The sequence below is a fragment of the Sciurus carolinensis genome, chromosome 5 (genome assembly GCF_902686445.1).
Source record: "Sciurus carolinensis chromosome 5, mSciCar1.2, whole genome shotgun sequence".
Classification (NCBI taxonomy): Eukaryota; Metazoa; Chordata; class Mammalia; order Rodentia; family Sciuridae; genus Sciurus; species Sciurus carolinensis.
The window spans coordinates 134583109-134597063 of NC_062217.1; the positions used below are offsets into that span (position 1 = coordinate 134583109).

General features: G+C 35.0%; 1 protein-coding gene across 5 annotated transcripts in view; it reads left to right on the forward strand.

The window, feature by feature from the left end:
* Positions 1-13955, forward strand: part of Ccser2 (coiled-coil serine rich protein 2) — a 175170-nt gene that overhangs the window by 24688 nt on the left and 136527 nt on the right. For all 5 annotated transcript variants that reach the window (XM_047553130.1, XM_047553129.1, XM_047553131.1 and 2 more), the window contains one exon: positions 11537-12992. In XM_047553130.1, coding sequence (XP_047409086.1) covers positions 11576-12992 — 1417 coding nt within the window. In that variant the 5' untranslated portion in view covers positions 11537-11575. The remainder of the gene's footprint in view (positions 1-11536; positions 12993-13955) is intronic.

Here is a 13955-nt window from a genome sequence, read left to right on the forward strand (position 1 = left end):
TGCAGTTTATCCTGCCAGTCTCCCCGTGTATTTAGTTTGATGAGATACTGTTATAGCAGAATTGCTTTGCCCCAGTGATGGATATCCCCTGGCCAAGTGGGATATCAGATTCACCCCCACCTTGGGCAGAAGGTGCTAGAAGGCAGGACAGAGCAGATTCTCTTTGCCCATTTTTCTACAACCCAGACAACTTTTCTGGGATTTCCCCCTGCCCCTCCAGATTAGGGCTAGTATCTTTGACCTACAGTGAGATAATCTGCAGTTGCCTGGGACCATGCTTAGAAACAGTGCTGGGAGTGTCAATGGGGGGTTTAAAAGATTGAAATCTTTTTAACCCTTTCTTCTGGTGTCCTGCTGTCCTTGTATACCAGAGGCAGTACCTTTTGGCACCTTCAGCTTATTTCCTGACAGTTCAGACCCCTTATCATGTCACTGCATAAGTATCTGAACATGTAGAATCTCTTCCATATACTTTACCCCTAACAGACCAACTTCAACTGCAAGATTGTATAATAATTCAGAAAGCTATTCAAAAGCTAGATTGTTACAGTAGAATGTTGTGTTAGATAGACTTATGCCTATTGGTGGTCCTTTCTTCTGTTTACTTTACTGTGGGAAGTATCCATGGTTAGCAGAGCCATGGGATACAGAAGTCTGACTTCAGGAACTGGCAGTCATGAGAGACTGATTCAGATAGCCTGGGGTAGTTGACTGTATGCAGAAGTGGCTCACCGCTGAGAAAATGCTAATTCTCTAAGCAAATAACTTCCCTAACTCTACCCTATCCCCCTTCACCTGTTCTACTCTAAATAAAGGAAAGGTGGGCTTCTCCATCTTGTTAGAGGCCAGATCTTGTCATGGCTCAATCTGTCACACCCCTCCCATTTAAAAAGATTATTGGTTCTTGTGTTTATTTAATTAAATAAGTTTGCTGGTGATTAATCAATAACTGGCACTGTCCTCCAACAGAAAACCTTTCCCTCATCCACAATGGACGTGGCAGAATCCCCTTTTCTACACTTTACCTCTGAGAGACCAACTCCAATTGCAAGATTATACAAAAAAGAAACAGAGATAACTAGAAAGGAGCCCTAAAACCAGGGCTGACAGATGGGAACCTTTAAAACAGACGAGCCAAGATATTTCCTGAAAGACTGTCTAGAGGATCAATGTAAGTATTGGCCATGTCTTAAAAGGGACATCCAGAGAGAATTCCCAAACCCAAGGCCAACAGATGAGAACCTAGAACAGACCAGAATATCCCGAGGTTCTTGAGTTCCACTTTACCGTGACTCCTACACCAGTGGTTTCACAGATGTCCCCACAAAGAGGGACTAGATGTTACATGAACAGGAACCCGATGTGTGGACTCAAGGGTCTTTGCATGCACACCGGGGTCTTACCAGGTGACCAGAGTCTTGCGATTTTACTCGGTTGTTTCCTTCTACTCATAGTGAACCACGATGGAGCAATCTGTACTTCTCAGGGAGAGCAGGTGGGAATTCACGGAAGCAAAAGGAACTTTGGCAGCTGCTGGGATGGTCTCTCAGCCCCTTGCTTTACTCAAAGAAATAGGTCCTCCGGTTTCCACCCAAGACAAACTCATCCTGTCTCCTAACTCTCCAGCAGTGGTCTTTCAACAAGTTCTCCAGCTACCTTGCATCCAGCATGGAAGTGGGCCTGCTTGGGCAAGAAAACCGGAGCAGGGGCTGCTCTCAGGTTCCACCTGGGGTACCAAAAACTCAACCCTTGTCCCTGATGCCAATCCAATAACCAGGGCATGGTTTCGAGAAAAAGGAAAAAGAAGTTGTATTGCTTTCCTAGCAAAGGAGAAACACAGGGGACTCCTGTCCCAGAATCCAAGATTCTCTGAAACTGTAATTTCAAAGCATGTACATCTTTATAAAATGTTTCGTGTTTAGGTATTTATTGTCTAATATACAGAACAGGTTGAATTTGGGTAATGTATACTGCTGAGTCAAATTTACTGTGTACTATTAGTGAATTCACAGCCATGTTAATCCATGTTAATATTACTCATGTTTCTTCTCTCTCACACTTAGCTCCTGATGCCATTCTTATTGCCCATTTAATTTAACTTAGGGCACTTTGCTGTAACAGGCACCATTTAAAATGTGAATTGATAAGCAACCAGAGTTTGTAAAACTGTGTTTATGATTTTAAAAAGCAATGCAACTACTCAGGTGTTAGGCTTGCTCATTATTCAAGCAGTTTGGCATCAGCATCTTGTTTTCGCCCTCTACATTTTAATGACATTTAGATACCCCACAGTTATTTGAGCTTGTGTTCCTAAACTAAATGGTAATATTTGGAGTAAAAAATCTTAATGGTTTTGCCTAGGGTAGATTCTGTTTTTTTTTTTTCCATCTGCTGGTATTCTCCCTGTTGTTTAAATTAAAAATCAGAAAGTAACATGCTTTGAATTTGCATTTAATAACAGCATTTAATATTCACAGATTCCTTTTAAGTCTTAACTTTCACAGTTTATTTTGATCTCCTTACTAAAAATAAAGTTGTAACAGAAGGAGAAAAAGGTCAAATTAAGACAATAATGGGTCTTTGTGTTGAACTTGGTGTGCCCTTTTTAAAACCATGAAAAATCTGGAATGATTTTGTTCTTGCACTTTACTTTGGCCAGAGGTGTCCTTTTTACTTATTTAATTGATATAATCAAGTCTTTGTATCAGTTATCCACAGATGACAGCTAGAAAAAATAGGGGAAAAGGAGATATGGGGAAGCAAATAGGTTACACAAGGTAAACAAACAACAAATAATTTAAAATTATGATGTAGTTACCTGAATGTGAAAGTAAGTTTCAGAATGACTACTTATGCTTGTGTAGTCACCAGCATTGTTGTTCAGTTAATTGCTCTTATATTTAGTAGTGAATTTATGCCTATTTAAATCCCTAAAATGCAGGCAATTCATAACCTTCTGAAAAGCTATTTGAAAAACTAAATATAGAAAGTAAGTGGGTGGTTCCTCAGATAATAAGGTAATGGATATGAAAGGAGTTTGAAAAAATGACAGCTCTTACTGTTCCTCTGAAAAACTTCTTTAATTAATATCTGGGTCCTTCAAAGTGTCTGCATCTGCTCTCACACTAACTCTCCAGTTCCTTCCTTCACTCTTATCCCTTGCTCTTTGTAAGCCTCTCAGAGTATTTCATTCCTTGTCATGAAGACAGCCAGCATTGACCCTGTATTGGACAAGTATTTTAGTCTTTCTAAATCTTGATTTAGCTATGTGAGATTGAATGAAATTTACTATCATATAAAGTTATAAAGATTAATAATAAGGATAAAATACCAAGCCTGGTACCTATCCTGTAAATACTCAATTTTGTGTGCTTCTTTTCCTTCCTTACCCACTTGTGAATTCCTTTTATAAGTCAGAAACTTGGATTTACTTTTTTTTTTTGGTACTAGGGATTGAACTTAGGGGCGCTTTACCACTGAGCTACATCCTCCATCCTTTTATTTTTTATTTTGAGACAAGGTCTTTCTAAGTTGCTGATGGTTTTGTTAAATTGCTTAGGCTGGCATAGAACTTGTGATCCTCCTGCCTTAGCCTCCAGAATCACTGAGATTACAGATGTGTACTACCATGCCTGGCTGATTTATTGATTTTATGAAAGGAATTTATAAGTAATTTTAAAAATTCTTTTAAATATGCAGTACCAATTTTGTAAATATGCTATAATGAAAAAAAATTATTGCAGAAACTAACTCAAAAATCTTGGACATTTCCAAGCCCTGTACTAGGTATTAATTTGCCATTAAATTAAAATTCACAGATAGTATTAAATATTTCAGAGAAGATTATATAATTAGATAATGTAGCCAACATGTACTTTTTCAAATTGGTAGTGATTGCACTTTTTAGACGCTTAAATAGTAGTATATCAAGTAAAGTGCATCAAAGACAGCACAGCTGCCAAAATGAGGCAGACTCATGAGGCAGACTCACAATGCCTGTCTTCTTTCTTTCTTTCCTTTCTTTTGGGTGTGGGGTACCAGGGATTGAAATCGGGGACACTCGGCCACTGAGCCATATCCCCAGCCCTATTTTGTATTTTATTTAGAGACAGGGTCTCACTGAATTGCCTAGTACCTCATTTTTGCTGAGACTGACTTTGAACTAGAGATCTTCCTGCCTCAGCCTCCCAAGCTGCTGGGATTACAGGCGTTTGCCAATGAGCTGGGCTCCCCTGTCTTATTTCATTACAAAGTTATAAGCAACTCTAGGGAAAAATTTCATGAACAAAGAGAGATGCTAGATAATCAACAAAGGAAATGACTGTTTACACTGTGTACTGATGTGGGAACTTTACATTTGATCTATCAGACTGTTTTAGCCTTAAGATCACAGTTCAAGATAATTGATACCAATTGTATTGCCATTTGTACATTTAGAATCAATAAATATTATTGAGAGGAAATAGTGCATTCAGGTTCTAACATTATTTTTCCAAGTGGCAGAATGTCAAACATTTTATAGTGAGAGTGTGTCTTTTGGGCTCATCTCGTGTCTCTGAGTTAGTGATAATTTAGATGTTGGGTTATAACATGTATTACCCTAATTTTAGACAGGAAAATAGAGACATAGGGAAGTGAAAGAATATAATATTCTCAGGAAAATATTTTGCCTGACACCAGAGGAGAGAATTTTTAATATGTGTTATTTAGTAATTTTCAAAATGACCCTTATATGTAATATTATTGCCACATAATATTATTTTCCTTCTATGTAATACTATTGGGATATAATTAAATAGAGAAGTTTTTTCCCTGTATGATGAATTTGGGGTTTTATTTTGTTGTTCCTAGGCTTACATGTGATTTTTATTTTATTTTATTTTACTTTATTTTGTGGTACTGAGGATTGAACCCAGGAGTGCTTTACCACTGAGCTACACACCAAGCCGTTTTAAAAAAATTATTTTGAGACAGGCAACTAAGTTGCCCAGGTGGCTTGGAATTTGTGATCCTCCTGCCTCAACCTACTGAGTATCTGGGATTACAGGGATGCACTACCATGCCTGGCTTCACACATGATTTTTAAACAGTAGAATCATCAGATCTGCTCTTTAAGAGGATAACTGTTGACAGTTTGAGTAAAAGTGAGATTGGAATCTTGAGATAATGTTGGACATGTTGGTAGTAGTATAGTAAGAAATGATGAACCTAAGAATTAGAATTATGGAAGTGGTGAATTTAGAATAAATTTTAAAGGTAGAATTTATAATAAGTGACCTATTTAGGTTGTAATCTGGAGAAACTGAAATGATAATTTTTGGAAAATAAAAACTGTAGAAATGGAATGCTTCTCGTTTTTATCCAATTTATATGTTAACATTAAACTTAATTTTAATGTTTATTTGTTAGATTGGATTGCTATAATTAATTAAATTCTTGTTACTTTTTAAATGCAGTCTTTTGGTTAACAATTTTTAAGTGGAAAAAGGATGAGATATTTAAAATATTCAAATAATGATTTAAGGAAAATAAGAGTTCTTTCACTCAATGGTGACCATGCTTACCAGTTTTTTGTAACCTTTATACATAGCTTTAATTTGTAAGAATGGAATCCATTATACACTCTTTCAAAGTGCATAAATGAATACACTCATTTATGTGTTTCCAGGATATTGTTTTTTTTTTTTTTTTTTTTGATTACTAGGGATTGAACATAGGGCCTATGGCCTAGCACTCTACAAGCACTATACATCCCCAGCCCTTTTTCTATTTTATTTTGATATCTCACTAAGTTGCCCAAACCGGCTTCAGACTTTGCAATCCTTCTACCTCAGCCTTCAGAGTAGCTAGGATTATAGGTGAAGCTAAAATCTTTTTGTAGCATACAATAACAAGAAGCACAACTACATAATCTTAAAATTGTGCTTAGTAATCAGTGTTTTAGTATTTCTTGAAAATGAGCTAGCTAACAAATGATCCATTAATTAATTTAATATTAATCCAAAGCTTTACGTTATCTTAGGGGTCTTGGATATTATCTTCAAACTAACATACTGTAACATAATTATGGTTGAAATAAGAAAGTTGTTAAAATAATCATTCATTTGAGAAAAGATAGCCTCTTCAACAAATGGTGCTGGGAGAATTGGAAATCCATATGCAACAGAATGAAACTAAACCCATATCTCTCACCGTGCATGAAACTAAACTCAAAATGGATTAAGGACCTTGGATCAGACCAGAGACCCTGCAGATGATAGAAGAAAAAGTAGGTCCAGATCTTGAACATGTCGGCTTAGTACCAGACTTCCTCAACAGGACTCCCATAGCACAAGGAATAAAAGCAAGAATCAATAACTTGGATAGATTCAAACTAAAAAGCTTTCTCTCAGCAAAGGAAACTATCAGCAATGCGAAGAAAGAGCCTACAGAGTGGGAGAAAATCTTTGCCAATCATACTTCAGATAGAGTACTAATATCCAGAATCTATAAAGAACTCAAAAAACTCTACACCAAGAATGCAAATAATCCAATTGACAAATGGGCTAAGGAAATGAATAGACACTTCACAGAAGAAGATCTACAAGTAATCAACAAACATATGGAAAAATGTTCAACATCTCTAGTAATAAGAGAAATGCAAATCAGAACCACCCTAAGATTCCATCTCACCCCAGTTAGATTGGCCATTATCAAGAATACAAGCAACAACAGATGTTGGTGAGGATGTGGGGAGAAAGGCACACTCATACATTGCTGGTGGGGCTGCAAATTAGTGCAGCCACTCTGGAAAGCAGTGTGGAGACTCCTTAGAAAACTTGGAATGGAACCACCATTTGACCCAGCTATCCCACTCCTTGGCCTATATCCAAAGGACTTGAAATCAGCATACTACAGAGATACAGCCACATCAATGTTCATAGCTGCTCAATTCACAATAGGCATATTTTGGAACCAACCTAGATGTCCTTCAATTGATGAATGGATAAAGAAACGGTGGTATATATGTATACAATGGAATATTACTCAGCCATAAAGAATGATAAAATTATGGCATTTGCAGGCATATGGATGAAATTGGAGAATATCAAGCTAAGTGAGATAAGTCAATCTCAAAAAACCAAAGGACGAATGATCTCGCTGATAAGTGGTTGATGACACATAATGGGGGGTGGGAGGGGTTAGTATTAGGGTTAGAGTTAGGGTTAGGGAGGGGGGCAAGAATGGTGGAAGGAAGGACTGTATAGAGGGAAAAGAGGGGTGGGAGGGGTGGAGGGAAGGGAAAAAATAACAGAATGAATCAAACAATATTACCCTATGTAAATTTATGAGTACACAAATGGCACGCCTTTACTGCATGTACAAACAGAGCAACAACATGTATCCCATTTGTTTACAATAAAAAGAAAAAAAATTGCAACAAAAAAGATAATTATTCATTTTAACAAATTTATATTTTTCATGATCTTAATCATTGTGTATGAGTAATAATAGCTTATTTGATCAGTAAGCCTATTAGAAATTTCAGAAAAATATACCTTAATGGAATAAAAATGTATATTTATATTATAATTAACATTGATTTTTAAAAAGTCAGAGGATAGAGTTGTTTTCATTAAACCAAAATTATTGAACGAGTTTTTTTCCCATGATCTACCTTAGTTTTGTGAACTTGTTTCTTAAAATCTTTCTACATTAGTTTGTGTAAGAATAGTTTTTAAAATATTAAACCAATTTCTTTGTCTTTTGAGAATGTTGGTAATGTTCAGTTTATATAAATCAGTATTTCTGTAGGCCAGTCAGAATGAAGCTACTTTGAGGGACTTTGTAAATGTACTTTATTAATACACTTGGAATTGGAAAACATGTTGTACTCAAAATGAGAGGCAAAACCCTTTCTGAATTATAGACTCATAGTCATATAGACACTGAGAGAGCCTGCAGTTTCTAATTCCACAATTTTAGCCATGGATACAGAGTTAGTATAGAAACACAAAACCTCACCTGAGGAAATGCTCTAAAGAGCTATTTTCCTTTTGGGTGGACATAAGAGTTTTTGTTGATTGGAGCTTAAAAAAAAAGATAAATGAACCAAGTGATTGATGAGTCAGACTATTTCACCCTACAGAGATTTGGGTGATTTGTATAAGCCATTCATTTGCTTACAGAGATCATTAAATGGCAGTTCATAAATTCTATTTCCCAATCATTGTTACCACCAATGAGGAATAACTTACTGACCTCAGATATACAAAAAATGAAAACAAAACACAAAACTGATAAGAGAGGAGAATTAAAATAGAGCTAGCAAAGTTCTATTACTTTTTTTTTGGTACTGGCGATTGAACGTAGGGGTGCTCTGTGACTGAGTTATAATACCATTCGTTTTTAATTATTTTTTTATTTTGGGACAGAGTTTCACCAAGTTGCTGAGCCTGGTCTAGAACTTGTGATCCTCCTGTTTCAGCCTCCCAAGTTTCTGGAATTACAGGTGTTCACCGCTGTGCTCAGCTTCTATTACAATTCTTGATTCTTTTCTGGAAGACAAGAAAAGATATATCTGGGTTTAAGCAGCCCATGAAGTACACCACTTTGGTGAAAATTTTACCTACTCTTGTCATTTGAATCCACTGCCTATCTTGGTGAGAACCTCCAGACTACTAAAGATACATTTTAGAGGAGGGTAAAATCATTACTCTCATTCAGATATAAAATGAACACATGTTAAAGTGTGATTTTTTTTAATCTTATTATTGTCATTAAAATCAGAGATGTTACAGTGGTACAAAGGAGTACAAGGAATCAGAGGTATTTATAGGTCAGGATTATTGTAGTTAATTTTGCAAATGATGAAAAGTTGACTTTTTCTAGTAGGGTAGGGAGAAATTAATTGACCCTGTACTGGACAAAATTTATTTGCATATCTGTAGACAAGAGTTGTGTTAGTTTTTTGCATGTTAAAGTTTACAGAGTTGTAATTTCTTTAGAATTTAATTGTCCTCAGAGGCTCTAGCATTTCTTTGGAAGGATATCAAATAATTTCTTTTGCTTATGCCAAGTCTTAATATTTTCATTAAGATGAACTCCCCTCCCCCCATATTTCCATAGAATTGTTTCTTTATCTTGGTATTTTGTTTATGAGGCTATTTCTTTGGATCTTGATTTAATATATTTTTCCTTCTGTAGTTTTTTTTCTTTTTTCTTTTAGGTTTATTTTTTCTATTATGTCTCCTTGCCATTTATTTATTCTACTTAAAGACTTAATTATCTTTTCATTCAATCTTTATCCTACATTTTTTAATCTTAAAATTTTTATCTTGCTCTTATGTGATTTTCAGCCTCTGGTTCTTTTAATTGCTTTTTTCCAATTCTTGTTCTTAATTGGTTTCCTTAGCTCTATAACCTTTCTTTTCAGTTTACCTGTTTTTGTCTTTATCTTTGAGCTTTTGCTTATGAGATATATATGTTCTTATTAGATTATTCTCTTACAAAGAATGCACAGGGGGCTGGGGAGATAGCTCAGTTGGTAGAGTTCTTGTCTTGCAAGCACAAGGCCCTGGGTTCAATCCCCAGCACCACAAAAAAACAAAACAAAACAAAGAATGCACAGGGAATTACCTTCTTTTTCTTTTTTTGTGTTTTCTTTCAGTCTGGATTCTTCCTTTGTTTTGTGTGCTGTATTTGGTTATTTGTTTTGGTCCTTTCTACCACCTACTTGTTTACCCAGTTGCCTGTCTGTATTTTGCTCAGAGTTAATGTGAATAGATGGGTCAGACTGCATTCATCCTGATATAACAATAGGTGATTCCTCTCTGGGTCTTTCCAACCTTGGCCGACTTTCTTCTTTTATTTTGAGAAGTGTGAGTTGTTCTCTTCCTGCTTCTCTACTGGAAGTATGAGGTGGTATCAGTGGAAGATCTCTTCTGGAGCTTCAGGCTTCCTTGTCTGATTAGGTTGTGTTAAGTGTCCTGTGCTAGCCTCATTCCTTCTTGCCCAGTATGTGGCATATTTCTTTGAGCTTTAGACCTTTCCCTCAACTCAGCATAGTTCCTTGGAAATTGGCAGAATGGTGGTAACCCTTCACTTTGCCTTTACTAAGATTTTTGATGCTTCCCTGTGTAAGATGTTTTCCTGAATTTTCTAGGGCATCCAAATAAGATATTTCTATCCAAATTAGAGGACATTTATTAAAGATTTCAAGTTTTATTAGCTTATCTTTCTCATCTGCATCTAGACAGTATAATCAAGCTAGGAGACATTTTATATAGTATAGAATCATCTTTTCTGCCCATTGCTTTTTTAAAGTTGATAAGTTTTTAATTTGTTTGATTGCAGCCAGTAGATTTTGACTTAAAATTCACACAATTTGTATATATATTCTGTCCCTTTTATTAATTGTTGGGTACAGAACATTGTTATTGTTTTATATCGCCATCTTTACTAGTTTGTCTATAATTTTCTAAATATTTACTTTTGACATAATTAATAAAACTTATGTACTCTGGGAGCTCTTAATTCTTAGGCCAGAGAGGACTTGGAGTTGATTTTTTTTTTTTAATTAAAAAGTTAACAAATTAAAGGCAATGTCATAAGGTATATTAAAAAAATCAGTGAGTGATCCAAAGGCATGTATTTTTCTTTTATTTGCATTTTTGATTGTTTTTATAGAATTTTTATACAATTTAGTGAAAAGACAGTGACCCTATTTCCCTTACATTTAAGACAAAATAGCAAAATACTTTTGCTCTCATCTTTATGATCTTATTACAAGAATGTGTCATGATTTATTACACAGTTTCTCATAGAAAGGACTTTGGTTGTTTTTAATTTTATGTTTTTGTACATGCATTGAACTTTTTCATCTTGTAATTTTGCATTATCTTTAAAATAAATCTGAGGGATTAAGATTAATAGATGGGTCAATTTTATTAAGTCTTTATTTTTCTCATCTTGGCATTGACTGTAGTGTCTGTTTATGTTATTGGGTGAACATTCTTTTGAGATAGTTGCTTAAAATGACAGCTATCTCAGTCCTTACTGCCAGAAGATTATTTTTTTGAATACTGTATTCTTTATCTACATCCTTCCTGTGATTTCAGTAATTAATGCCATTAATCATTAAATATAATCCAATTTGATAAGATAATGTGTGCTTTTTTTACAAAAAGCAAAACCACATGTTCTTATTTTAAAAAGAGGAGAATGTAACCTAAAGTGAAAAAATCATTTTATTTGTAATTTGAAAGATGTAATAGAGAAGTATTTTTTTATATACACTTAAACTTGGGAGTCTAATTTTATTATTTATGAACTTTTCTGTTCATAGTTCAAGTTGATAAAAGTATTTATAAAAATGAAATACTTCCAGCATAAAGTTATTTAATATTTGTTAAAAGTTTTATAGGACTGATGAATAACTTTTGAGTTTTTCTTCATGTAATTATTTAAGTTCATATATTCATATATCCATTCATATATTCATGTAATTACTGTTATTTAAGCGTGTTTAATCTCTCTCTCTTTTTTTTCTTCTCAGATTCTGTCAAATTTTAAGGGCAAATGTACCTTATAGCTCATGGAAGAAAAAACACAAATCAAGACATTTTTGGGTTCCAAGTTGCCAAAGTATGGAACAAAATCTGTAAGAAGTACACTGCAGCCAATGCCAAATGGGACAGCCGTTAACGTATTAGCAACTTCCAACAGTAGTAATGTCAAAAGTTACATAAAAAATAATGGGTCTGATTGTTCATTGTCCCATTCATTTAATTGGAGAAAAACAAACAAATACCAACTTACTGCACAAAGTACTGAAGAATCTGGCAGTTCTCAGAGTTCACATGATAAATTAATTGATCCTGAAAAACATGCTTCTACTCAAGGAATGTTTGAAAAAAATGGGATAAAGGGAGGTTTAAAAAGTGTATCTTTATTCACATCAAAGTTGGCAAAGCCAACCACTATGTTTGTATCATCTTCAGAGGAGTTAAACCAAAAATCTTTTTCTGGACCATCTAATTTGGGTAAATTCACCAAAGGCACATTATTAGGAAGGACTTCATATTCTGCGGTCAGTGCTCCAAAATCTCAGTTGAATGGATTTTATGGAAACCGATCGACTGGTAGCATGCAAAGACCTAGAGCAAACTCCTGTGCCACCAGAAGCAGTTCTGGAGAAAGTTTAGCACAGTCCCCAGACAATATTAAATCTGTTACTTGTGAAAAAATGGTAAGGTCACAAAGTTTTTCACATTCCATTCAGAATCCATTCCTTCCACCTTCATCTATAACCAGATCACATTCCTTCAATAGAGCTGTAGATCTTACGAAGCCTTATCAGAACCAACAGTTACCTATCAGAATGCCTCTGCGATCAAGTATGCTAACAAGAAATTCCCGACAGTCAGAAGTACTCAATGGGAATGAACATTTGGGCTATGGATTTAATAGGCCTTATGCTGCTGGTGGAAAGAAGTTGGCTTTACCAAATGGTCCAGGTGTAACTTCCACTTTGGGTTATAGGATGGTTCATTCCTCTCTACTGAAATCTAGTAGACCTCCATTTTCTGGGACTATTACAGTTGATGGTAATAAAAATTCACCTGCTGACTCGTGTGTAGAGGAGGAGGCTACAGTTTTGGCTAAGGACAGTGTTACTAATAAGGACCAAGAACTCATTGAAAATGAAAGTTATAGAACAGAAAACAACCAGACCATGAAGCATGATGCTAAAGTTAGGTACTTGAGTGATGATGTGGATGATATTTCCTTGTCGTCTTTGTCATCTTCTGATAAGAATGATTTAAGTGAAGATTTCAGTGATGATTTTATAGATATAGAAGACTCCCATAGAACTAGAATAACTCCAGAGGAAATTTCTCTCAAAGAAGAAAAGCATGAAAATGTACCGTCAAAGGATATATTTGATTCCCCCAAGGAAAATGAAAAAACCTTCAGTAAAACTGATGAATGGATAGATATAAGTGTTTCTGGTAAATATTATAATATCCTTAAATTTATTTGCTTTTTTAAGATAATATAACTGAGCTTACATTTAGGATTATTTTCTGATATATGCCAAGTTACTATCAGTTTCACACAGTGATGGATGTAGATAAAATTGGAGTAGGGCAACATTTATCTTCCTTGTGACTTTTGCTACCCTATCCTGCTTTTTACCCTATCTAAAACAAAATCAGTAAAAGCACTCTTACTTATTTGCCTGTCATACACAGGCATGTTCCAGTTACTTCTTACAAGCAGTGCTTTCCAAGGGATTTTTTTCCTCCTTCTCCCAAGCCTTAGTATACCTTTAAACAGTCTCCAGTTAGGGTAAGCCAAGTGTTGCTGTTTTTTAAAAGTAAAACTCTACCAAATGAGGGTAAATGAAATAATACAAGTTATGTCCAGTCTGTGGGTTGTTTTTTTTTTTTAAATGCTAGGAAATTTTCTTACTTAGCAATCTTTATAGTCATACCAGAGGAACTTTATTTTATTTTTAATTGAAGAAAGTGGGATAGCCCTTATTAAGCATTTCCTCTTATAGTTGGATATATTGGCACTAAATATTGGAGAAAGTATTTCTATGTGTTCATATATCCTGAAAAAAAAAAGAATAAATGGAGGGAATTGGCAAAGGTATGTGGGCTAAACAAGGGAATAGGTCATGCCTAGAGATGCACTTAAACACTTGATCTGTTGTGGGTCTTATAAAAGAGACTGCCAGAACAAGCTTTTTTCCTTATAAGGAAGCAACTGTGAGGTTAAATAATGTACACAAAGGAAGGGAGTTTCCTGACCAGTGGTTAAAAGTAAATATCTTGGGAAATATTAAAGGGATATGAAAATCTAAAAAATGTTGCAGAAGCAAAAGGCAGTTAAATGAATTTTTTCTGTTTATTAGAAAATACTTCAGTAGGTTATTTTAAACCTTTTTTTTATCGTTCAGGAATTAC